The 27,012-nt window shown below is 31.3% G+C and overlaps 4 protein-coding genes across 4 annotated transcripts; 3 read left to right on the top strand and 1 right to left on the bottom strand.

Moving 5' to 3' along the window:
• The first annotated feature begins 3,472 nt into the window (after positions 1-3,472).
• LOC133803348 (HMG1/2-like protein) lies at positions 3,473-5,158 on the top strand. Its single transcript, XM_062241356.1, has 8 exons — positions 3,473-3,630; positions 3,729-3,777; positions 3,911-4,024; positions 4,154-4,211; positions 4,302-4,346; positions 4,496-4,576; positions 4,687-4,779; positions 4,865-5,158. Exons 2-8 carry the CDS (start codon positions 3,737-3,739, stop codon positions 4,880-4,882), a joined length of 450 nt encoding a protein of 149 aa, XP_062097340.1. The 5' UTR covers positions 3,473-3,630; positions 3,729-3,736; the 3' UTR covers positions 4,883-5,158.
• A 6,035-nt stretch (positions 5,159-11,193) lies between these two features.
• Positions 11,194-12,744, top strand: LOC133803613 (WUSCHEL-related homeobox 8-like). The gene is made up of 3 exons (XM_062241715.1): positions 11,194-11,568; positions 11,886-12,286; positions 12,380-12,744. The coding sequence occupies exons 1-3, from the start codon at positions 11,397-11,399 to the stop codon at positions 12,464-12,466; spliced, it is 660 nt and encodes a 219-aa protein (XP_062097699.1). The 5' UTR covers positions 11,194-11,396; the 3' UTR covers positions 12,467-12,744.
• Positions 12,745-13,249: 505 nt separating this feature from the next.
• On the bottom strand, positions 13,250-14,522 carry LOC133803615 (uncharacterized). The gene is made up of 4 exons (XM_062241716.1): positions 14,079-14,522; positions 13,856-14,000; positions 13,667-13,777; positions 13,250-13,565 (listed from the first exon to the last, which is right to left on the bottom strand). Exons 1-4 carry the CDS (start codon positions 14,418-14,420, stop codon positions 13,435-13,437), a joined length of 729 nt encoding a protein of 242 aa, XP_062097700.1. The 5' UTR covers positions 14,421-14,522; the 3' UTR covers positions 13,250-13,434.
• A 10,616-nt stretch (positions 14,523-25,138) lies between these two features.
• On the top strand, positions 25,139-26,896 carry LOC133807188 (protein VACUOLELESS GAMETOPHYTES-like). The gene is made up of 2 exons (XM_062245363.1): positions 25,139-25,602; positions 26,000-26,896. Exons 1-2 carry the CDS (start codon positions 25,188-25,190, stop codon positions 26,551-26,553), a joined length of 969 nt encoding a protein of 322 aa, XP_062101347.1. The 5' UTR covers positions 25,139-25,187; the 3' UTR covers positions 26,554-26,896.
• Positions 26,897-27,012: the final 116 nt, after the last annotated feature.

The raw sequence follows: 27,012 nt of genomic DNA, 5'->3' as shown, positions 1-27,012 counted from the left end.
TATACAAGTCGAAAAAAAAATCATTTTTTTAGTGCTCTATCGCCTGTATTTATAGGCTCATAGGAACACTGGATCTGGGTCGGGTATGACCCGGGCCCATCAAAGGTGTGAATACTCTTGGTTTCTCTGGCGGAAGCCCAATATAAAATATAAAACATACATAGGTTCAAGACTAATTAAGGTCCAATAGGGCGGCTCAAGAACTATATTTCGCCCGACAAAATAGTGCTTTTGGTCTGGGCACTCCGAGTTACGAGGCATATTCAAGGGACAAAGCCAGTCAGAGTACTTGGCAGTGCAGGTCTGAAATAGCGGCGTGCAATCCTGAGGTGACCTTTTCCGTAGGTGAAAAGTGGGGACAACCTCCACGCGTCGTGGGGCGGCTTCAGGGTCACGGATGCTTTTCCTTGCCAAACCGGGAGGACCTGATCCGGGTTCGTTTACCTTTGTCCCTCTTCGTTTACTAGGGTCCGGGATTGTTTTACGTATACTTCAACTGTAATCCGAACTGTCAGTACGTCTCCCAAATGACTGTCTTGGATCACCATCCCGGACACCCTCCGGGTCCAGAATCACACTTGGGCCGTAGCCCTTGGTTATTCCTGTACCAAGCGAACTTGGGCTGGGCCCACATCCGAACGCCCAGACCATGGGCCTGGACCATCGTCTCGGGCCCACGACAAGAAATGAGGATAACACATATCTTAGTGATATTACACATCTCCTCATAAAGAGAATGTCCCAAATTCAAATCTCCTCTTTTAATATATAAAAAAACATATATAATTTTCATCTTTATTATATACGAATTTTGGTCCATGCTTCCAAATACATGGTAAGCTAAAACTTGTAGGGTGTGTTTGGAAATAATTGTCCAATTAGTAATTACACTATGTTTTAAAATACAAGGTGTGTTTAAATGTCAAATGGTAAATATTTATGAATTCATATTGTTATGTTTGACAAAACTGTTTGTAATTACACAGAAAAATAATATTATGTAATAAATACTATTTAAAATTAGAAATAATCAGTAATTATACAATGTAATTACACTCAATTCTCATGGTCACACAAACACAATTAATAATATTGGGTATGAGAATTGGATAATGTAATTGAGATCCCTGGATTATCTTAAATTATAAAGTTACTGTGTAATTACATGGTCAGACAAACACGCCATATTGAGTAACTACTTCGAATTACACATAATTTCAATTACAGAGTGACTTTTCAAACATACTCGTATTGTATTGATGAACAACCAAGTAAAAATAATGGTGAAAGTATAATAATAGTACGGTGACCTAATATTGACCATCTATAAGAGCATCTCAACATAGTGCTATAAAAATAGTGTATTGTTACATTTTAACACATCATTAAAAAAAGGGACTCCAATGATATTGTAAAATGTATGCTAATTTTGTCACATTATAAAAGTTGTAACATATTTGACACAAAAATAGCATGAATAACATTTGGCATACAATAATTTTTTAGTTATTTACCTTATTGTCACTAATTAATACTATTTATTGATTAAAAATTATTTATTTATGTATATTTTCAATTTTCAAGTTAATTTGCATATTGTGTATTGAAGTATTCGGGAATAAAAAAAACATTAATTGGAAGAGGTATTTAGAATTATTTAATTTATTAGATCTTGAATTTGAATTAACTAATTTTTGTTCTCAGTAATTCATGAAAGAATAATTCGAGGAAAAACCTATGAATATACCAGCTACAAAAAAAGATATCGTGATAGTAAATAATTGTAAAAATTGGTCAAATATATAATATTAACTAATTATTTGAAACAAATTTAGCACAAAATTTATATTATTCATAGAATATGGTATAATAATATGGTATGAAAAAATTTTGTGCCAAAAATAAGAAATCTTAAAGTTTAGGAAGGCATATACGATGACTTGAATGTTAAATATTTGATTAGCTTGCCTATAAATATCAAGAATATTCTTACTTTTGTTAAGAATACCATTGTTTTTGTTTTGTTTATGATTTCTAAAAAATATTCTTGCCATTTTGAATAATATATATCAATGTAGTACCTAGAAAATATATATTTTTAAATATTCATTTGTGTTAAATAAAATATTTATATATTTTGGGTTATCTAATACAAAAGAATACGAGTTGAATAAAAAAGTAAAGTAAATATTGGTTGACATTAACAAGGATAAAGAGAACTTTTTATTTTTGGGTGAAACATAACTTTTTTTTCAAGCATTTTTCATAAAGTAGCATGATAAAAGTTATATTTTAACTTTACTCTTTTCTACATTTAAATAGTACAATATAAATATATAAAAAATCCAAAAAAATTCAAAATAAAAAAAAAGTGGTTAAAAATAGTTAAAGAAAGTGAAATAAATATTTTTGAAAAACAATCTAAAAAGGAGAGGAAAGAAGTGGGTGATTATATTTAAAAAGATAATTTATTGTATGCATTTATTAAAACCAACAAATTCAAAAATAAAAAATGGAGTTAAAATAAAATGAAAAAAAAAGTATTATTGAAAAACAATCCAATAAAAAGAGAAGAGAGGAAAGAATAAGAACTAGCTTATTATATACAATTATTAAAACCAACAAATTCAAAATAAAAAGTGGAGTTAAAAATAGTTAAAATAAAATGAAATTTGTTTTTTTTTTTTGAAAAACAATCCTATAAGAAATACAAGAGAGGAAAGGACAAGCGCTAGCTTATTATATTTATGATAATTTATTACATACATTTATAAAAAAAATCCAACAAATTCAAAATAGAGTTAAAAATAGTTAAAAGAAAAGAAAATAAATATTTTTTGAAAAACAATCTAAAAGAGAAGAGAGGAAAGAATAAGAAGTAGCTTATTATATTTAAAAATATAATTTATTAAAACCAACAAATTCATCATAAAATAGCTAAAAAAAATGAAATAAATATTTTTGAAAAACAATCCAATAAAAAATAGAAGAGAGGAAAGAAGAAGAAGTGGCTTGTTTTATATATTTATTCAAAAGATAATTTATTACATACATTTATTAAAACCAACAAATTCATAATAAAAATAGTTAAAAAGAAAATAAAATAAATATTTTTGAAAAACAATCCAATAAAAAAGAGAAGAGAGGAAAGAACAAGAAGTGGCTTGTTTTATATATTTATTCAAAAAATAATTTATTACATACATTTATTAAAACCAACAAATTCATAATAAAAATAGTTAAAAAGAAAAGAAAATAAAATAAATATTTTTGAAAAAAAATCCGATAAAGAAGAGAATAAATGAAAGACCAAGATGAAGAACAAACAACCACACAAAGGAAACACAAAGGAAAAAAAAAAAGGCCAAAAGCTAAAGGGAAAAAATTTGAACCAATAGGAAGCAAGTGCGAGGATTGCTTACGTGGCATGAAATGTAAATTCCCGCCTAAACCCCTGATTTTCATTTCGTGCGCAATTGAATTTCAATTTCCCCAAAAATCTTAATAATATCTCTGCCTTTTTGGGTCTCTTCACATCCCCCGCTTACATCGCTCTCTTTCGCTCTCTCTCTCTCTCTACACCTTTCTTTCTATACTATTCTCCTTTTTGCGAACCCTAAAACTCAACAGGTACTTCTCTCTCTCTCTCTCTAGATTTTTCTCTGGTCGTACTGGTCTTCATCGAATTCGTTCTGGTTTTCTTATTTGATTCGTTCTTATCGTTACAGATTTCGCCATGAAAGGAGCTAAATCCACCTCCAAGAGAGCCGAACCTAAGTGAGTTTTGTATTTTAGTTTCTGTTACAATTTTCTTTTTCACAACTCTTGTTTAGGATTCGAAATTGTGAGCTTCTTTTATGGTTTTAGATCTATGAATGAAGATTAAATTTGATTGGGGAATGTCTTGTAGGCTTTCCGTGAAGAAGGGCGCTGCTGCCGCCACGAAGGGCCGGAAACCAACTAAGAAGGCTGCCAAGGATCCTAACAAGCCTAAGAGGCCTGCCAGTGCTTTCTTTGTTTTCATGTAAGTATTCATCTCTCTCGCTTAAAGTTTGTGAAGATGGTTGAGATAATTTGTTAGTGTAATTCTTAGTTTTGTGATAATTAGTCATTCAACTGTTGGTTAATTTATTCATATTTCAATTGATTGAAGGGAGGACTTCAGGAAGCAATTTAACAAGGAAAACCCTAACAACAAAGCCGTCTCTGCTGTAAGAATATATACATATATATTTTCAATACTATTTTACCAGTGTTCCAAGAAAGATTTGGTTATAATGTATCTTTCATCAATTTATCAGGTTGGTAAAGCTGCTGGAGAGAAATGGAAGTCGATGACGGAGGCCGTAAGTGTTTATTTATTTGCACAACTTAAATCCATTTCAAATCTTATCATGCACACACACACGCACACAGATATATATATATATATATATATATATATATATATATTAGGTCAATGATGGGTTGTTAATGTGGTGACAACTATTTTTAGGACAAAGCTCCGTTTGTTGCCAAGGCAGAGAAAAGAAAGATTGAGTATGAGAAAAACATGAAAGCCTATAACAAGAGACAAGTAAGTGGGATAGCGGAATGTGGTTTTGTGACTTTGATCAAATTTTCTTTACCCTTTTAGAAATTGTTTGTTTGTGTATTTATTCTTGTTGGTTGTTTGTTTGTTTCCAGGCTGATGGCCCTGCTGCCGAGGAAGACGGTTCTGAGAAATCAATGTCTGAAGTGAACGACGAAGAGGAAGGAGATGAAGATGGCAGTGGAGAGGTAAGTTTGAGTTTCATTGTCGTGTTATCATTACACAAATTGGTCTCTTCTTATGATAATTGGTTTTTGATTTCGTGGTCTGCAGGAGGACGATGACGAGTAGGAAATGGCAGAAAAGGATGATAGCATAGTGGCCTAGGCTGTCTAAACATTGAATCAATACCATGTAATTGGGTTGATTGTTAATTGTTAATCATCGGTTCTTTTTCTTAATATTGTTTTGTTGAAGAAGTATACTCCTCTGCTCTCTCCTTTTTTAGTCCACTGATTTTGGGCACATGAATTTTTATAGTAATAGAAAAGGGGAGAATCATCTGTGTAATCGTACCTCTTTTTTTAAAAGTCTAATGACTAGCTAGGTGATTCTGTCTTTTGTAGAGCTGCTGGCGTACTTAGCTAACTAGTTTTTAAACTTCAATGTTAATTCTAATATGGTCTCATCTCATTGGTCCTTGATTAACATTTTACTTGTTTTTGTTCTTTAAATCTTTTGTTCCTTTCGTAAAATTGCGTACTTTGGTCCTTGATTTTCTGTTCTTATTCTATGTGTTTTTAAATATAGTTGATCGATTGCAACGGTTATTTTTTTTCAAGTACTAGTTTTAAATTGTGTCCCTTTCTGTCTTTACTTTATTTAAAAATCGACCAAAAATATTTTTCAACGCTTGTTGTGATCTGCGTAACGTGGGTCCCGTTGTCGTTTGTATTCTTTTATTTAAATTATGTTGTCCCTCACATGCTCTCTTGGAGAAAATTCGTTGAACCAAGCTCTTTTTGAAGATTTGGTACTAATCCAAGTCGTTTACCGTTTTATTTATTTATTGTTAGTCTCTAAACCACGTTCATTTAGGTGTTTAATGGGTGTTTTTTTTTGTTATAATTTCTATATTATTGCGTAGTCAAGCGCCAATGGTTTGAATGATTTGTGTTATGACATTCCTTTTCATGGGTAACTGTAATTACGTTAAACGATGCAGTTAAAAGTTAACAAGTAGTGGTGACTGATTGGATTGTTAAATATGTTTTATGAGAATAAAACAAACGACTAATTGACAATAAAGGCTGGGTAATGATTAGGAAGTGTTCCCACTTCTCACCCAACAATAATAATAATAGTGGTTTCTCATCCTGTGAATTAATTTTCTTTGGTTAAGGACCACTCTTATCATATGGTTATATTAACAAGTTACACCAACTTTCTTAGGCGAAAGGTGCAAATCATTAAAGTAAATGTCATATATTGTCTAGTAAATCTACAAAGAATAATGTTAGAAGGATTCTCACAAATTACTTGAAAAGTTTGCACACGATTGTGTAAAGTTCTTTGCTAAAATACATTTAGTTGTCAAATTTTGGCTACTTTTCATTAGCTAATTAGTCTTGGACTTTAGTCATGGACTTAGATTGGGTTCAAATTTAGGATCATCTTGACCACCTCTTTACTGTTTTGGGGGTTATGAAGTAAATTTAGAAAAAAAAATATACTGAATTAATATTAGCTTTGGATGCCCTTGCGCATTGTTTATTGGTCTCTGCATCTCAAGATGGAGAAAGCGTCCAGTGTTTAGGAAGAGAGTTTTTGTTGTCAATGTTTCAGCGTAGTCATTAATTTAGTGGTTGAATTATATTTATTGAGAAAAGTAAAGTATCCTTAGTAGTTGGATATGGTTTGATTGTGATGATAAACCTTAACCATTATATCTGATCGTCCCATATAATACGATGTGATTGTGGTCAAAGAAAAGAAAGGAGAAAAAAAAAACATTCCTAAAGGACACTAGTGGTTCTTAAGTAACATGATATGAGATAATATTATTGCGGTAATTTCATATATGTCTCACATAATTTAATTTAATAGATAATATTGGAAACGACTAACTACTACTAAGATGCCCCAACATATTGTGTTGGCTACTTGAAGTGTCAAATAGAAAAGCTAAAAACATGTTTTATGAAAAAAATAAGAATGATGAATGATCTCGGGTTACACAGGGGTATCGACACATGTTACTCGTACTTTCCGAGTAACTCAGCACGTGTGTGTCTTAGCACGAAGGTGAATCTCCCAATTACTTATGCAAGTCAATAATCTCACGAGATGCAATCTTCTGAGTTCAAATCATTAAAGTAAACTTGCTCGGAGGGTAGCGCAAAGGTCAACCCTCGAGTTGCATATCTGCCTATTGTTAGGAATGTACCAGTTTGTACTCTCTGCTGGAAATTTCCTCCACGTGTCATTACAAGGATTCCTGGGGACCATTGAGATGTGTCTCCATTGGTCTCTTACATCGGTGGCGGCTTTAAAGAACGTGTTGTCCCCTCCGTACGCATGACAACACAGATTCTAAGAAAAATGTGCGATCGTCATCTAGGAATGTGCACTCACCATCTGACACCTTTTTTGTATAGTCCCCATGCAGCGCTAGCTCACCAAGCGCCTTGAACACCGTGAGGAGCTGCTCGGGAAGGCCGAATTTTCGGTAGCATGTGTATAACGCCGACTTGAAGGGCAAGTTACAAGCTAGGTTGGTTCTCGGTCAGATGCGCACGCGAGGTTGCAGGCTGGTGAGCATGCTGATGCCTAGTTTGTATGGCAGTGACATTTTCGTAAATATCTTCAATATTGCCCGGAAATGGACTGAACATGGTAGGTTCCATATTGAAGGGTCAACGAACGCAATGGTGCAATCATATTTGGGAGATTCAAAGAATTGACGAGCTGAGAGCCAAATATGTCTCCCAAGAAAAAGTTCAGAAGGCTCTTTGTAGGGAGAGCACCTGGTGTCAGCTCTCCACCACCTCCTGGTGCAGGTGCGTCAAGTAAACTACTATTAGTTGGGAGGACTAGTAGGGCGGGCATATGAGGACCACGAGGGGACTCATATGTCTCCATGAGTAGAAGTACTCATAGACATTACCGGGTCGCTCCGGTACTGCGTCGAAGTGTGCTGCCAGAGGTTTATAGGTACGGTTCCCTTGGCTTGCTGGGATGTCGCTTGCATGGAATGTGGCCCAAACCTCCGAGAGACGTCGTGGTGCGCCATGGCCACGAGTCTCGACACGAGATGGCACGAGAAGTCATTCGTGGGACTTGCTAGCATACAAGCATTGAAGAGGGTGCAATGCTTGAGAAGGACAGAGGTCTAGTGTGTGAAGGCATGGTGCCTTGAGGATTGGACAATGGACGTGTGAGAGTCCTTGGTCTGTGACATGAGCTAATCAGATAGTATAGAATGGGGTATGATGTGAGGTGTTGGCACGTCAGCTTGGTGTTGGCTCTTGGCCATACATGCTACCTTGGCTTGCAAATGTCTGGGTGAGCATCGGTGTTGGGATTTGCTTGCCATAGTGAGAACCTATAGACCGTGTGAGTGTCTTGGCTAGATAGCCTTGATGCATGGTTGCACTCATAGATGCTCGAGAGCATTACTTAGCGATAGTTGTTTGAGAGACGGAAGTGTGCACAAGGCACACGGTCTCATATATTGAATTGGACTAATAACATTATGTCACATCTAGGGCTGTGCAAAAAAATTTGCGAACTAGCCAACCCAAATAAACCGCTCAAACCAAATTGAAAAAACCAACACAAAATGCAACTCTAATAACCCGATAACAATTCAAACCGCCAAATTTGTGAATTATACCAATATGCCCAAATAACCCGAATAAACCGATTAAGGGTTATTTTCATTTACGCATGCATATATTACGTATATTATATGTAATATTAAATATTGTTTTAAAAATTTTAACAATGAATTTAGAAAAATATTTTAAAGTTTCTATTTAGAATAATATATCTAAGTTTGGAAGATGAATACTATACTTTTAGTTTGTAGAATCTAATTATTTGAACATTTTTAAAAAAAAAAACTTAATATTGGTTTGGTAGGTTAACCTGATCAAATCGCTTATAACATTCGATGGGTTAAACTTTTTTTTTTCTTCTAAATTGGATGGGTTAGACTTGGATTTTTGTAACCCGATTTTTACATCGCGTTGATTAGAAATATGTTATAACTCGACCAAAACGAGCAATGAGTCCCTAGTCACATCAAGTGGCATTGGACCCTTAACGTACCGAAGAACAATGCTTTAATTTTGGCTCATGATTTTTGTTGGTTTATTTTGTATTTTATCCTATGTGGATTGGGACCAAAAGCTCCGTGAATAAGACCTTAGGTTGTATTTAGCTTGAGGGAATGAAATGGCTTCCTTTTTATTCCATTTTATTGTCTGGTTGGTAAATTCGAATGCGAAAGTGTTTTCCGATGGAATAGTCCCTACACATTTTGAGGGAATTGTTATTACACTCAAAATTGGGTGGAAAAACCATTTCATTCCATCCTTTACATTATTATATGATTATTATGTTATTAAAAAAAATGTGATTCTTATGTTAATTACATTATGACCAATTATTTATTTTTATTATATTTGAAATAAGTCATTCTTTCAAATATATTATAATCATTTTTTTAATGAAATGATAATAAAGTTATATATATATATATACATTAAACATGAAATTGTATTATATGTTTCTTTCTACAATTTTTTTTTTTAAATTGAGGTTAAAATTCAATTATTAAAATTGTATATATATATAAATCTTAGTTACATTTAAAATAAAATTATATTTTATGAATTTCTTAACAAGTAAGAACTTTCTTTCAATTAAGTACAATTTTGAAGTGTTAGTGATATTTTATTGTACTTTTTTCTACAAATTTTTTATGTAAATAAGAATAATTTAATAAAAGATTATGATTTAGAATAAAAATGATAGAATAAATAATATTTTTGACCCCCGAACTATGACCATTATATATGATCGTACCCCTCGAATGATTTACGATGTTAAAAATTTCTCCCGAACTATGCGCGTTACTTAAATATGCGATTTTTTTTAGATTTTGTCTTAGGTGGCTAACATATTGATTATGTGATATTTTCTCTGTTGATGTGACACTCCCATGTGCATAAATAATTAACAATTTTGCCCTCCAAACTTTGACCGTTACCAAATAATAACCTTTTTATTAAAAAAAAAAAATTAATTCCTTACAAAATAAAAAATTTAATGAATAACAAATAACTCTTTTTTACTTTTATTTTAATTTTGTTTTACAATATAAAATAAATCTATTTTATAATAAAAATTTAAAATAAATACTAAAACAAATAAAAAACTTTTAATTAAACTGGATGACGAATAACGAAGGGCTTAAAGAAACAAAAAAATTTAATTTAAGAGGAGAAGGACGAAGGGGAACATACTTTGTTTTATGATTTATTTTTAATTTTTATTTTAAGATGTATTTATTTTATATTGTAAAAGAAAAGAAAAGTAAAAAAAAGTTATTTGTTATTGATTACATTTTTTATTTTTGAGTATTTGAAAATTTATTTAATTAATTTCAAACTTTTAGTTTTGTTTATTTTCTTAAGTTTTTTAAAATGTTTTTTAAGGATGTAATTATTATTTTTAAGAAAAAAAAATTGGTTTTCTTAAAAAAAAAATATATAGTTTTAATAAAAATGACACAATTTGATAGTAATCAAAGTTTAGGGGGAATTTTTAACATCGCAAATTGTTCAAAGGTCACAATCTTATAGTGGTCATAGTTCGAGAGACAAAAATACTATTTATTCAAAATGATAATTCGGTATATAATAAAAACTAATATTAAAAAATAATTGATTAAAAATTATTTATTAAAATAAAATTATTTTGGTCAAAATAAAATAAAATTTATTCCATTCCATACTATACCAAACATAATACATTATTACGTTACTGATTCCAATTTCACAACCAAATTAAAAAATTAAAATTTCATTCATTTCCATTTCCAATCCTATTACCATTATGTTATCATTCTACTTTTACTTTGCAACCAAACTCCACCATATATCCCAAATTTTTTATGGCTTACCCTATCTCTAAGACATGGTTTAGATAACTTTTCAAAATTCTCCACAACACATAATAATAATATGTTATTAGTTTTAATTTTTTTAATATTTTTATGTGAGATTTTATTATTTTAAATTATGTGATGTAACTAATGATATTTGATGAGTGATTTGTTAAAATTCCCAAATAATAATAATAATAATAATATTTTGATATGTGATTACTTCATTATAAATTAACAATGATATTTAATGAATGATTTGCGAGTATTACTCACTCAATCTACAAAAGACACATACTACATTAATTCCTACGAAACCTTCAAAAGCTTAAGAAAGAAAGTAAGAAAAGTAAATAAATTGACCACACCAAATTAAAAGGAAAAAAAAAGAAAAGAAAGAAATAAAGAAGACCACACTAAATTGCGCAATTAGCGACGCTAAATTCTAAAACTTGCCGACCGCACTCCATGTTTGGAGCTTTATTTTCCACTTTGCTTTTTCATTTTTAAAATAAATATATATATTCCTGGTGGGAAGACATTCATTCGTTCACTCAACTGGGTTTCTCTTCTTCTTGTTCCAATCTTTTGGTCTAGAGTAGAACAAGTCAGAGATATGGGTCTGCAAGAGTAGTAGCAGTAGTCATAGATAGTGGTGAGCAGTGTGAAAACATAGAACACAAGAGTTGAAAAATGGAGAATGAGAGTTCTAAAGAAGAAGTGATTACAGGGTCAGGGTTGTTCGTGAAGGTTATGACTGATGAACAAATGGAGCTTCTAAGGAGGCAGATCTCTGTCTACGCCACCATCTGTGAAAAGCTTGCTGAGATGCATAAGGCCATCTCTGCCCACCATGATCTTTCTGGTTAGTCCCTTTTATGCCCAAAAAAAAGAAGATAAGAAAAGAAAACTTTTTGAAACTGCTAATCTAAATTGTTGTGCTTTAGAAACTTTAGATGGGGAATTGAGATACAAAAATGGGTTTTTATTTTGTGTTCTGAATTATGTATTTAATTTAGTTCAAAGCTATTGTTTGCATGGTTAGCTCTAACAAGCACTGGTCCATGTTTAAGTTTCATCCCAAAGAAGTATTGCCAACAAAAAATGAAGAAGAGGTTTTCTAGGGGTTCTATTTTTTAGGCCTTAAAGTTGTGTTCTTTTTTGTTTCTTTTTCTTGTTTAGGCATGAAGTTGGGTGCTCTCCACTGTGATCCTCTTATGGCTTATGCTGGGCATAAGATCACATCAAGGCAGAGGTGGTCTCCAACACCTTTGCAGCTTCAAATACTCGAGCGTATTTTCGATGAAGGTAATGGTACTCCAACCAAGCAGAAGATCAAAGAGATAACTTCAGAACTCACACAACATGGCCAAATCTCTGAAACCAATGTCTACAATTGGTTTCAGAACAGAAGAGCTCGTTCCAAAAGAAAACAATCTGCTTCAGCACCAAACAATATGGAGCCAGAAGCAGAGACTGAGACTGAGTTTGTTAAGGACAATACAAAGCCAGAAGACACTGAATTCTATGACAACTCAGCCCCAAGAGACCATAATAATGATGTATACTTTCCTAGTCCTGAGGTATATTATCAACCAAGAACATGTCTTTGAGAACCATAATAAAGCAAAAACTTGAGTTGACATGCTATTTCTGATGGGTTTTTGTTTGTGCAGGAGTTGATCAGTTGGTCTGCAAATGGGGGTGTCCTTGAGCTACAGTCATTACCATCATGGGGTGGATTCAATGTGGATGAGCTTTAGCTGAAGCTATTATATATACTGTATGTTGTGTTGTTGTTGTTATAAAATTCAAGGTTAGGAGAATTTGATCAACTAAATGATATTCCCACAACTAGTTTTAGCAAACACCTATATGGTCTTCTTAATATGTATCTATGTATAAAAACCAGGCAGTAGATTGATTTTGCAAATACTAATGGGGCAAAAAAAACAAACTCTCTTGGTTGTTTTAGCATTATATGATTGTAAATCCTTTTGTTATGTGATTCTAATGAACACCATTTTTGAATTCTATAGCATATAGGTATCAAAGTAGTGAGTATAATACTATAGAAAATGCATCATTTTTGAGTTATATGTATGTGTGTGTGTGTGTGTGTGTGTTTTTTTTTTGTATGTTTAAAGAATATTTGGTTCGTATCTTATCTGTGTTATGTAATGGAGTGATGATTTGAAATGACTTGATTGTTCCATGTGATCATTTGTTATAACTACCAAAAACTCTAGTTTGATTATATATGTACTATTTCATATATCTGTATCTTCCTTCCTTGTGACTTTATACTCTTTGATTGCATACCTTGGAGTTAGAAAATTGAATTCATGACCAAAACCCATCAAAACTATGGAATCAAAAGAAAGAAAAATCCAAGTACAAAGTCTAGTTTGTTTGTTTTTTTCTTTAAAAAAAAAAAGCAATTCCTATCAGTCTTCTTCACACTATGTTCCACTTTCCTCCACTGTCTGGCAAATTATTGAGATACATCGTGCAGCACTCAACGAATAATTAGAAACTACAAAAAAAGAAGATAATAATAATAAGTTAGAAAGTCTTATATGATATAAATTTAGTATGATCAGGGATACAAATAAAAAGATGAGCTCAAAGGGGAAAGACTTTTACCAGCTATAAGATCATCTATATAGTCTGGTTCAATCTTTCCATGAGCCATTGCACCAACCTGATACGTTTGCATGCATATTATGAGTCAAATAAAACTTTTATTAAAAAAGTTCACACTAAACTTTGTACATACCACAAAAACGATGTCTCGATCACTTTCAATGTTAGGCACATAATCTTTCATTTGAACCAACTTTTCTGAGCTAAATGAGAACCCTGCCATGCCATACATACACATATATAGTTGTTAGTAACTGTAATTTCATGCAAACAAGCCAATAATATCTATTAAAGAATAGCAAGAGTTGAAAGCTCACCAATTTTATGAGAATTAACAGGTAAATATTGGGTTACAGGGTTTCTGATCACACGTAGAAGTTTGATACGACCAGTTTTATCCTTTATACTAAGGTTTTGTAACAATTGTGCTGCAAAGTGATTGAAAAGAGTAAGAAAACTACTCATAAAATAGGCATGGAACTACAACCAATAGTGCGAGTACTTACACATGAGACCATAGAAACTTTTTAATGTTCTTGGTAAATGAGTACATGGTTTCACTTCAATAAGAACCCCTTTCTCAGTTCTCACATACAACCCTTTTAATCTTCCAGCTTTGTTAAGAGTACTATCTAAGATGGCCAAAAGGGCCTGCAGATTTTGACAGTTAGAATAATATTAACCAAAATACATAAAGTCAAGTTAATGCAGAAGAAAATGAAGACAAACCTGATGAACAATATTGGGACGGTAATCACGTTTGTGTTTGTTATTGTTCTTTAAAAAATTGGAGTGATTATCAGAGTTCAAAAGTTGATAAGTCTGTTGTGAAAGAGAGAGAGATGAAAAGATTAAGCTAATAAGAAAAAGTAAAGAATTGAAGAGAGTAATGGGAGTGACCTTTCTGACTTTGCCAACTTCCAAAGAAGCTTTCTCAAGGATAAAGATGACCCCAGATTCTCGTTTGTGCTTTGATTGTTGAGATTGATTTGGAATTATTCCTTCATCAATCTCAAACTCACCATTTTCTACTTCTTCTTCTTCTCTGTCATAATTCTCTGTTTTTTTCATCTTGTTTTTAATGGGATAAGCCCCCTCACTATTGTAAATTGTAACTCCTATGATTCAAAAAGAAAAGATGTTATCAAAATTGAGAAAACCTAACCTAATGTGATTTTTTCTATATGTATTTATATATATATATATATATTATGAAGAGTAAATATAATAAGATAATACAATTAAATAAATGGAAAATTTATTAGTAAACTCATAATGCTTACTAAATTCTATTTTGTTTTTGATTTTTAGAGTAAAATTTGGTAGAGATTTTCTTTCCCAATTTATAGAGATTTTGGGTAACGAGAATGAGAAATAGTGATGAGGCTATTTTAATAGATAGTAAATTTTCATTAATTAATAATAATAAGAGTGAGAAATCGTATTTGAGATTTTTTTTACACATAAAAAGAAAAAATTGAAATCATCATAAGAGCCACTTAAAGAAAAAAGGTATTAACATTAAAATATTTATAAGATAGTAAATCAATAAATAAGGATAATTAGAGTCTAAAGAAATGTTTTTCTATAATAGTAGCATTTAAGTCCTTTATATTTTAAAGTCCTTAACGTTACACAATTGGTGTACATATTTGCACCACATTTAACGTAAATCATAATAGAAATTGCAGTGACAATAGAATAGTGTTTGATGAAGACGGTACTCAGCAAAACATGAAACTTAATGGTCACTGCTAGCTTAACTAATTAAATTATAAGTTTACATTGGTATGAAGATAATGGGCATGTCCTTCGTTGTTTGTATGATGTTAATTTTAAAAATTAAACCAATATTTGAATTTATAACTTTTGGGTGTTTTAATCACTATTTGGTTCAACAAGTGGCAGATATGCATGCAAATACAATCATTCCCCAATGTATCTTGTATGTGACCCAAGTCACATATGAGTTCTCATTAAATGATGTTTTTTTTCGTGTGTGTTAATTTTTAGTGTATTTTTTGTAGCTGTTTTATTTTAGTGTATTTTTTGTAAATATATATTTTTTATTGTTGGTGTGTGAGTTGATTTTTGGTATATGTTTAATTTTCCTTAAATATATTTTAGGTAGATATCTAGTTGATTTCTAATTGAGTAAAATTTTAGTTTTTCTTGACACATTTTAAAATGTAGTGATAAGTTTTTCATTGTTGTTATTGTTGTTTATTTTGGATATATGTTTAGGTTTTTGAGATATATTTTGATTTTATTTTTTACACATTTGAAAATGTAGGGAAAATTGTTTTGAGGTTGCTTGTTTGTTGTTTTTCGTTTTTTTTTAGTTAATGCAATGAATTGATATCTAGTTATCTTTTCAACATGTATTGTTGTGAGATTGTTGTCGTGTTACATTTAAGTTATTTTTTTTTGATATTGTGTTGCAGTGTTCTTTTTTAAAATGTAAGAATGAGTTTTTTGATGTTGTTTTTGTGTTGTTTTTTTTTTGTAGCTGCAATGAGTTGAGAATTTGCGTTAGTAAAAATGTAAAAAAAAAATACACCGTAAAATTATAAAAAAAATCATAGTTACTTTAATATTAATTATTGGATTAAGATCAATTATCTATATTTATAATTGTTAAGTAATATTTCTAAAAATAAATTTTGATTTTTTCAAATTTTTGGAAGGGTTACCTGATGAAAAACGTGTATTTATTATGAAAATATAATATTGTAAACTTTTTATTTTTCAAATGTATGTCAATTTTTAAATATAGCTAGTATCTCTTATTGGTTAGAAACAACATTAATTATGACAAAAAAAATAACTAAATTCAAAATTAATATAGAAAAAAAATATTTACTTATTAGTGACTTGTTATACCAATTTACCATGTTATGTTGCGACATTATCATAATTGTTAATACCCAACTATAGATAGTAACAGTCTTCTATATATATATATTTAAATACTTAAAAAGCACTACAACTTATAATATTGAGCTCTTTCTTTCCAATAATACCACTTTTCAAATGAAATGTCCCAATTAACCTTGTCACATTATAAAACTGATTTCTAGGTATATTTGACACGTGCTAGTTAAACAGATCCACTAATAAATTAACTAATACTTAAAATGATACTCTTTTATAAATTAATATTATAATTTTCAATTCAATTTTTTAATATCTTTAAAACGACAAAATTGGCATCATCTTCCAAAGCAAATAATGTTTAGCTTGAGAACTCATGACTCTTGGTATATGGGAATGGGATAGCAAGCTCATATAATTTGTTGGTTCACTAAGCATATATAGGAAAATCTAAATAATAAGAGAATCTAATTTCTCATTTCCTCGAAACCTGTCGGCTGTCACTCTTAATATAAACAAATTTGTTAATTGTTTCCTTGTTTACTTTTCTATTTTTTTTTAATAAAAAAAAGTTTTATTAAAACCCGCAAAAGCAAGCCTAGTAAAAAAATCTTAAAATTAGTGCTTGGAAAATATAATTAATAAGGAGCATCAACCCTAATAAGAGTATCAATACAAAGAGATAACGAGGTCACTATACATGATGATTTTTCATCATGAGTAGTACTAATTTTGCCAAGAATTGGATAACACTATTAGCAACTCTAGGGCAACACTAAAAGGAAATAACAGTAAAAGCATTACAAATGAAATCGATCTTTCTAATAAGAATGCCTAAATAAGAGGATAACACGCTTGTTTATAGAGTGCGTTAACTACTAAGCAATCTGATTCAACAATGATATTCTCGTGGCCCAATCATCTACTAAATATTGCTTTTATAATGTCATAATTCGCGTTGAATAAGCTAGGAAACTTCAATAATATAATGGGCTGGCTGGGATTCCATTAACAATAATTAATCTCTCATTCTTACATGGATGCTAATTAGTGATGATTCTCGTAGAGAAAGTGAGAGAATATTAATCCCATCAAGAAGAAAATTAAGGGTTTATATATATGTGGATTTATATAAATATATTTATATTAAAAAGTAGAAATAATTGAGAAAAAATTTGGAAGAGAATAACGAACAATATTAGTTGGCAATAAAGTATGGGACAAGGCAAGGCAGGTTGTTATTACTTAAGAAGCATGCATTGTGAATTTTGATTTGGGTAAGTAAGTGATGATTGAAAAGTTAGTTATTAATGCTTCTAACATTATGTATATAATTATAAGTACTGAATTAATGTGTATTTATGGATTGATCGAGTATAAGATACCATCCAAAGTATTGTTTGGAAAAGTTGTATAATTCGGTTTTTAATAGACTTGAAAGTCTAAAAAGATAGACACAGAATATTTTTCTTTTCTTTTTCTCCATACACTCACTATTTCTAATTAATTATGGGGAAGGTAGCGTACAATATTGGTCCCCTTTTGCAACAAATAATCTTAATTAGTATTTCAAATATACCACCTAATTAAGTTTGAAATTATCTATATATATTGAGCTGGCTCCAACGGTTCATTTCGGAACCAGAATTTATAGGTAGTGGGGCCAAAACAATTTTTTTTAGTATAATCTATATGTTTTCATACTCCATAATCTATTCTTTCAATAATAATAATAAATAAGATAATTATGTTAAATTCATGTACTTCACAATATCAATTTCATTAATTAAATATAAGTTGTGGTTGGCAATATTTCATAAATACAAACTCGATTATAATTGTTTCGCTACTAAATTTTGTAGCACAAGTAACTCTAGAATATAAAGCAGTGCTAAGAACAAGTAACTCTTCTGAATGTTTATTGAATATCAACTCAATAATATACTCCACACTAATATCATCTTGTTCATTTCGAAATCTTCCATGCCCTACAACATATTAAGCATCATTTTTATGCTTGTAACAAGAAGCATAGCATTCAAAATATCTTGTGATTGTCATTGTAAGGTTATATAAAGAATACAAGTAATTTCTAAAATTTCTTTAGTTGTCAGTGTTTTCTGCATACGACAACGTGGTCTCTTAGAGAGTAGTGTCATTGAGTCCTCCTCGTGGCATAGAACTCGATAGGTTGAAGTGTCATTTCATCATGACCGGAGAACATGCTCGGATGTTCGACAACATAACCATCTCCCGAAGACCGTGGACAAGAAGTAACCTCACAAGTGGCTATATTGATCCAATAAAGATCCTCGGGTTGTGATCAACCCAACAAACCCTGAGGGGCTCATTTCACAGAAGAAAACTCTTCCGCCAGGTGTCAATCAAAGAAGCATTCAGGACCACAGACACGTGCTTGACACTTTTAGTGGCTGCAGAGATCGTGTTGTCGGTTCCGTACAAGGGGCAAAAGGAATGTCCCAAGATGCCGCGTAAATATGGAAATACGTGCAGCTACCCCTCTGACTGTCCCATAATTCACTTTTTCCAATAAGGTCGTGGGCTTGTAAACCTCATAGTGGGCCCATTGACAAGTAAATGGAGCCTAGAATCCTAACTTATGGGAAAGAAACCTTAATTTACGTGTAATTGGATCTCATTAAGGAAATTTTATTGTAATCAACTCTCATTAATGAGCTTAACCCCCTCAGCCACCTATAAATAGGGCTAGGGTATTATTTGTCAAAAGATCCTAACTTTAGTGCATGAAAAAACGCTGCCTAAATCTCTAGAGAACTTGAGTTTTGCAAGTTTTTCTTCCTCAATACAATTGACTCGTGAACTAGGGTTAATTAATAGCCTGAATCACGTAAAACCCTGTGTTTTATTCTTATTTTTTTTAAGCTTTATCTATTTATTTTTAGTTGATGAAAAAACCAGTCAACATCTTTCATAAGATGCAAAATGAAAATAAATTTGAAAGATAATAATTGATCGCAAATGAAATTTGCATCTACACGTTGAGAGTATGAAACTATTTCTCTTAAACTTCTTAATTACTTATGAAATAATATAAACTATAATTTTTTTTTAAATAATAACAAAAATAAACTAAGGGGTGTCATGACCACCTTAGTTCTCCCTAGCTCCATGTTGTGGAAAATATGTACGTAAGTGCATGCAATCGTAAACAAGTAATAATAATGAAAGTAGAGTCCGATCCCACGAAAACTGATTATTAATTACCAATTAATTCAACTTTAATTTTATTTGGTAAACAAATATTAGGGTTGAAAAATTCAGAAAATTAAAGAATAAAAACAAATAACAATCGCAGTAATAATGAAATTCAATGGATGGAAACCTAGGGTAGAGGTGGCAAGTTGGGTCACGACACCATACAACATGAAAATAAATAGGTTTCTGTGACACATTTAATAATCATGTTGTGTTCGTGTTTACCTTAATCGTGTCATGTCTAATCGTGTCGTGTCGTTTTCTTGTCATTATCGTGGCAACATGATAACACGAATAATTATCTTAAGTTCCATAATTTTTTATATAGGTATGATTAATTATGCCAATGTCGTGTTCTATCATAACACATTAATCGTGTCATAATCGTGTTATCGTGTTGTGTCGTGTCGTGTTGTGTGACCTGCTAAAATAATTGTATCGTGTTCATGTTCACGTTCATGTTTTTGATATGTTTAATAATTGTGTCGTGTTTGTGTTTACCTTAATCATGTCGTCATAATCGTGTCGACATGAACACGACACGTTTACATGAATTTCCAGCCCTAACCTAGGGTACTTAATTTCATCAACTATCCACTCTACTATGTTATTAATCCAATTTTTACTATTCTTCTCCCTATTGTAATAGCAAGTTTACTAAAACAATTCATATTCTTTCTCAAAATATAAGATCTCAACCAATATGTGAATTTTCTACATTTATGTGATAAATTCTAACATACAGCAAACATTAAGAACAAAATCCTTAAAAGTTACACAAACCATACATGTGTTTCTCATATAATATGTAATTTATGTCTATTCAACGATAACATGTTTATCTCTCCATTGTGAGATCTCGAATTAAAATCATGAATCATGCAATAGATGGCCAATAAATTACAAGCATTAAATATAAATTGAATAGATCACAAATAAGAAGAAGAAATTATAAAAACTGCATTAACTAATAATAGAGTATTAAGAGACTATATTGAAACCCTAGAAAAACTACTTAGTTCATGTTTGCAATGAAAATAATTATCAAATTCATATAAAAATACATAGAAAAAGAAGAAGAAAAAGAAAAACCCTAAATCAATGCAATTCAAGAACTTAAAAATTGCCTCTAATACATTTATCTTTGTCTTTTATAACCTCCTCCAGCCTATTGGTTGTCAAAAATATCATTTCCCTTTGAATTTGAAGTGAAAACGCGTCAAAAATATCAAAATCCATAAAAAAACAAGTGAAAGGCGACATGTCATAGCAGGTTTAAGCGAGATATCGCCACATATCAGGTGATATACTGCCACATATCAGGCAAGCATGTCGCCGAGCTTTGTAATGCTGTGCTTCTTAATTTTCAACAACATGTCACTACTACAAAAAAATGTCATTTGTGTCAGTCAAATGCGTCACTCAACGCAGTTGACTGATGCTATTGAACGAGAATTAGCATTGTGGTAGTTGGACACTGCTACAAATGTAAGGGCATTTGCATCAGTACGTACACTGACAGCATTAAACGAGGGCGTTTGCGCCGGTACCTCGATGATGTTGTTTAATGGTCGTTTGCGTTAGTGGGCCACAGATGATAACGGCCCATTTGCGTTAGTGAAGCACTGACACAACCGCCTAAGTAAAACACGCGTTTTACTTAGGCGTTTGCGTCAGTGCCCCACTAACGCAAATAGTCGTTACAATCAGTGGCCCATTGATGCAAACGACCAGTTAATTTATATCAGCAAGCATTCGTCCCCATATGCCCATAACCTAAAATTCTGTAGAATAAAAAAGAGTGTGTTTTCTCTCCCAAACCCAACAGCGACTCCACCCATTTTGGCCATTTGAGTGAGTTTTTATTTTCCTATTTTTTATTTCAATTTTAAGGTGAAAATAATGATATATATATGTTAATGAAACTTTTACATAGTTATTTTATTTTTTGTATAGATTTTGTTTTCTTGAAGATTATTGTTTGGAAACTCATTAACTTTCTTAGTTTTTTGGGGTTTGCTACTTCAAGAACCCACGTTACTCAATTATCACAAGTAAGTGCAATTTTATTAATTTTTATGAATTAAATTTATTTTTTGTGAATTTGTTTTATAAATTGGCTATATTTCAGATTTTTTATAATTTTTGGATAGTTTTATATTAATGATTATGCAATAGTTTTAAGTTTAAACTTTGCATTTTAATATTTTATTTTTTAAAATTTTTTTTATTATAATTTCATTATATTTTGTTAACTTTTTCAATATTTTTTAACTTAAATTTAATTTCGTGTTTAATTATGTAAATGTGTATATATATATTAATGTTTATATTTTGTATAAGTTGCACTTTATTAATTATTTAATTTTGAATATTTTTAGTAAATTTTTCTTTATATTTTGTTAACTTTTTAAATTTTGGGTTTAATTGTTTAAATATGTATATATATTAAATTGTTTGTTTTATTTGAGTTCTATTTTATTTATTTATTTAGTTATGATATTTATAGTATATTTTTCTTTATGCTTTGTTAACTTTTTCAAAAAAATATATTTAATTTCAGGTTTAAGTATTTAAATGGGTATATATAACATATTATGTGTTTTCTTTAAGTTCCACTTTATTGTTTATTTAGTTAGAATATAAATTTAGTATATTTTTCTTTATATTTTGTTAACTTTTTCTTTTTCTTTTTTGTTGCTTATTGGTATATTTGAATATGTTTTTGTTGACGACTTTGTTGGTGAGATCAAGCTTTGAAGGATTTTATATTGAAGGTAATATTTTTAACCTTAATATATAATTAAGGTATTGAACTTAGTGAAATGTAAGAATTATAAAATAGTAGAGATAGGTTTTGAGACTATATGTTACGGTGATATATGACTGGAATTATGCATGTTTGATTGATTAATTGGTATGTTGTGTTTATGTGATGAATATAGGTTCATTTAAATTTGGAAAATGTGATAGAAATAGGGGAAATGTTGCCCATTTTTTTTAGATTTAGTAATATGATAATTATGCATGTTTGATTGATTTGTTGAATATTTTTGTGTATATCATGTGTTGTATACATACACGTTTTAAATTTGGGAAATGTGATAGAAATAGAGAAAATGCTACCAATTTTTTTTTTGGACATATTGTTTCATTTATTTACTTGTCAATTAGGTAATCCATGAATCTAATTGGTAATATTTGTTTCTTTATTTGTTTTTCTTTTTTCTTTTTGTGAAGTTTGACAATGGATAGAGATTAGATGTCAGCGAATATATTATCCGTGAAATATAGGAATGAAGTTGAGTTTTTTTTGCAATTTTGTGCAAGGAATACTCAATCTCCTAATAGTATTCATTGTTCTTATGTTAAGTGTGGTAACGTTGTCAGGATGATAATTTTTAAAATAAAAGAACACTTATTTAGGAATGGAATAGACAAAAGTTATAAAATGTGGATATACTCAAAATCATTCCCCTTAAAGTCAATAGAGCTATCAATTCTAGTATAAAACACTCAGCTTCAGTCCAATAATTTGGGTCTCTTCCAATTGCCCATACAATAACTAAGGTCCTAGTTTTTGCAGGTATCACATAACCATTTATTTCACACTTATCTTGACTTTCTCTTGGAATTAACAAGGGAAGAGGAGGATGTAATAATCTCATGGTCTCTTTCACAACTATTTTTAAGTATTTCATCTCATTAATTCATTCTTCATCAGTTGAACCTATTTTGTTAAAGACTTCTCTAACCTCATCTTGTACCTTTCTCATTACATTTGAATGCTTTATCAGCTCTGCCCTTGCCCAATTTATAATTGTTGATGATGTGTCAATCTCAGCAGCAAAAATATCCTGAAAATTAAATTATCATATTTGATTTGTTGAGTAGTTTTATTTCATCTCTTAATAATAATCTTACAAAAATTGCATAAAGTTTTTATCATTAAGGTGAAAAAATATATTTGCTAGGAATCGTTTACTTTTATTTTTAATTTATAGAACTATTATTTATTACTTAACTCAATGTCTACATTCAGGAAGAGACAATGACTATTAAGTATTACATAAATAAACTATTAAAACATAAAATTAAATATATATAACAAATTCTAATAATAATAATAATAAAAGTCATAGCAACTCATAATAATAATAATAATAATAAACTTTGGTTGACATTTGCGTCAGTAGGGAACCGTCACATATAAATTTATGACAGTTTTTCATTGACACAAATGTCAGTCTGGTTTGCGTCATAAGATACCGTGTCACATTTAAAACTGACGCAAAAATTCAATTGTAGTAATTAGAAACTGACATAAATGACATTTTTTGTATTAGTGTGTCACTTACAAAGTTGCGAGATATTGCCTTTCTTCTGACTTGATTACTCCAATTCCTCTCCAAAAGTATTAATTAATCACAAACCTGCTCATCTACAAGAAACACATCAAATTCACATAAAAACTTGAGGAAAACATACCAAATCAAAGTAAAAGAGCTAATAATGAGTGCATGAAATACACACTCATCACATCATCATTGTACATATAAGTGAAATTTAGTATAATTAAGACAAACATAATACAAAAAATTCATACATATTAACTTAAAATGAAACTATTTATACAAAAGACCATCCAAAATATGATTCTTATACCACTATACACATATATAGTATTTTATGAAGATGAAAAATAACACAATTAATAAGTACTGAAATATGAAATAAAACCTAACTATTGTGAGAACCCTACAAGACAATTGTATAACATTAGTGATTGTTAGATAATCATAATAATGATACGATCTTGGACTTGGACTTTTGGCTGCTAAGAAAACGTGTATACATATGGAAAGTGACAAGCATATGTTTATTGGAAATAAAAATTAGAAAAGAATTAAGAAGTGGGTTGGGAGATTCGTGAGAGTATATTAGAAAAGAAAGAGGCATGCAGCTACCACCTCTTACTTAACTCACATGCAACCCCATTAATATTTGTATTTGTAGTACTGATTGATCGAAAAAAGCTAAAAAGAAAAACCTTGACTTTTGGGTTGCTTATATTTCGTATCTTACTTTCTTTCTTTCTTCCACTCTCTGCCAAACTTCCCGGGAATCAACACTGTTTTATAGGGGCCACCAACAGAGAGATATCTATCTAGCCTAGCTAGCTCGTGCTGGCTTCCCAAGCAACAAATTTTATGCGCACACCCATGATATGATACGATTTTGCTATTTGACATCTTAAGCTGTCCAACACCACATGAGTTGGTCAATCATGATTGGTTCACGAGACTATAATAATTATTAAATTCAAATATGTAGGACCTGATATTAGATTGTACCAATAATAATATGTTACTCTTTGTGGTGATGAGCACCCGCGGTGCCCTTTAGCAATTCTCCACCATGATTTAGCAATTCTCCACCATGATTTACATGTACATATATAGATATATATATATATATATAGCTTTTGTAACACGACACTACATACAAAATACAGGTACTGCATAGTATACAACATATACATATATACATGTATATATATGTGCACATGCACGCGGTGGCGGCCATGCATGCATATTCGATCGTGTAGAAGAGATTAGGTGTAGTACTATAGCTAGTGGAAGCTTTTTTCAACCATAAATATTCTCATTTGCTAGCTTCAAAATATTAATAACCAAACACATCTGAGAAAAAGAAAAAAAACTAAGCATGAACAAGGGCTCGAAGACAAGTAGAGCGTTTCTACTAAAACAAATGCATTCGATGGCCCAACCAGGCAGTGTGACTGCTAATATTACCACTTCCACCACTACCACCACCAACGCCATGGCCACTGCTGCTGCTGAGATGAGGGGACAGTACTCTCCTGCGTATCCGCCGAGGTCTCCTCAGCTGATATCTGGGGAGGAGATGATTCACTTCAGCCACCCCCAGCACCCTCTCTCCTTGCTTAATCTCCCGGACCGCTTCACCTGCGCCTCCTGCAAGGAGCGCGGCGCAGGCAACAGGTACTCTTGCCAGCAGTGCAATTTTCAGCTGCATGACTTCTGCGGTTCAGCTTACCCTTCCCTCAAGTCTCATTACCTTCACTCTCAGCATCAGCTCCTCCTCTTTTCCAAACCAGGTAATCTATCTATCTATATATGTATATATATATAGTATAAGAGTGTCTCCATCGAAAATATAGATGAGCCAAGTCTGTGCTTATGATCCTTAATCAAAAGGATCTTTTTAGGTTTAATTATTAGACCAATTAATATCTGATCCAAGAATCTTCAGGGCCAATATCTTGAAGATTAACATGAGTAGAGCTAGGAAAAGAGTCCTTTTATGTCTAACTATTAGACAAATATCTTCTCTATTATATTGTCCCTCAAAAACTTCAGGGCCGATCTTAAGATCATATAGATTGCAGGGTCATTCTTAAAGATCATAGTTACTCCACTTACTATCCATTATTATTTAACATGTTCTGCATGACCAAATAGTCTTACCACGACGAGTTAATTTTACGTGTGCAGTGAAAGGTGGTGGGATTGTGCAATCCAAGTGCGATGTGTGCAACAAGGCAATCCAAGGGTCTGCATACAGATGCAACGCCTGCAGCTTCCAAATGCACCCCTGCTGCGCCAACTTGCCCTTGGAAATGCAGAAGTTCTGGGTTCACTCCCACACTCTCAGGCTTCTTCCACCCAATTATTATGGCAACAACAACAATAATAATAACGACACTAACATGGTGTGCGGTGAGTGCAACCGGAAGAAGTCAGGCAGAGTGTACTATTGCAGCGTCTGCGGCTACCATCTCCACGCCGTTTGCGCCAAGACCTTCATCAACGGCCTCCGCGAAAACGGCTACAGAAACGATGACAAGTCTAACAACAAGCTCGGCACAGCCGCTCGAGTGGCTTCTCAGGTGGTCTTTGATTTTTTTGGGGGTCTTATAGAGGGCATCGCTGAAGGTGTTGGCCAAGTCATTGTTCAAGATGTTGCCAAGGGCAGCTCTAATACTACTTCTACTACTACTAGTGGTAGTAACGGTAGCAATGGAAGATCATCTTGGAATAATTATTAACCAGTATTTCACCAATATCTTTATTATAATTCAATCAATCCTTCTATGGATGCTGCTGTATAAATATATATATATATATATAAATATTTATTAATGATTGGTTAATTAATCAGCTGTTCATATATATATATATGCATGGCTTTTTTCTCCAAGGACAAAAAATTACTACAATATATTAGTGGAGGATGCCTGTAAATGTAATTTATAAATATGATGTAAAATATATTATATAGTTTGGACTTTGTAATTTTATTCATATGTTTCGTATATGTATAAATGATATATGTATTTGGGAAGTAATGTCTTTACTTTTATTTATTTCATGTGTGTTGTGGTTCTATAATTGGCTTGAAACTCTCTTTCCTAGAGTAATAATAACAACTTGGCTTTTTTATTTACTTTTGATTATTGAAAAAAAAAAAAAAATCAAACACCCTTTTCTTCTACCTTTTCTATTTA

Source organism: Humulus lupulus, chromosome X, assembly GCF_963169125.1.
Source record: "Humulus lupulus chromosome X, drHumLupu1.1, whole genome shotgun sequence".
Classification (NCBI taxonomy): domain Eukaryota; kingdom Viridiplantae; phylum Streptophyta; class Magnoliopsida; order Rosales; family Cannabaceae; genus Humulus; species Humulus lupulus.
This window is presented reverse-complemented; position numbering and strand designations above follow the sequence as displayed.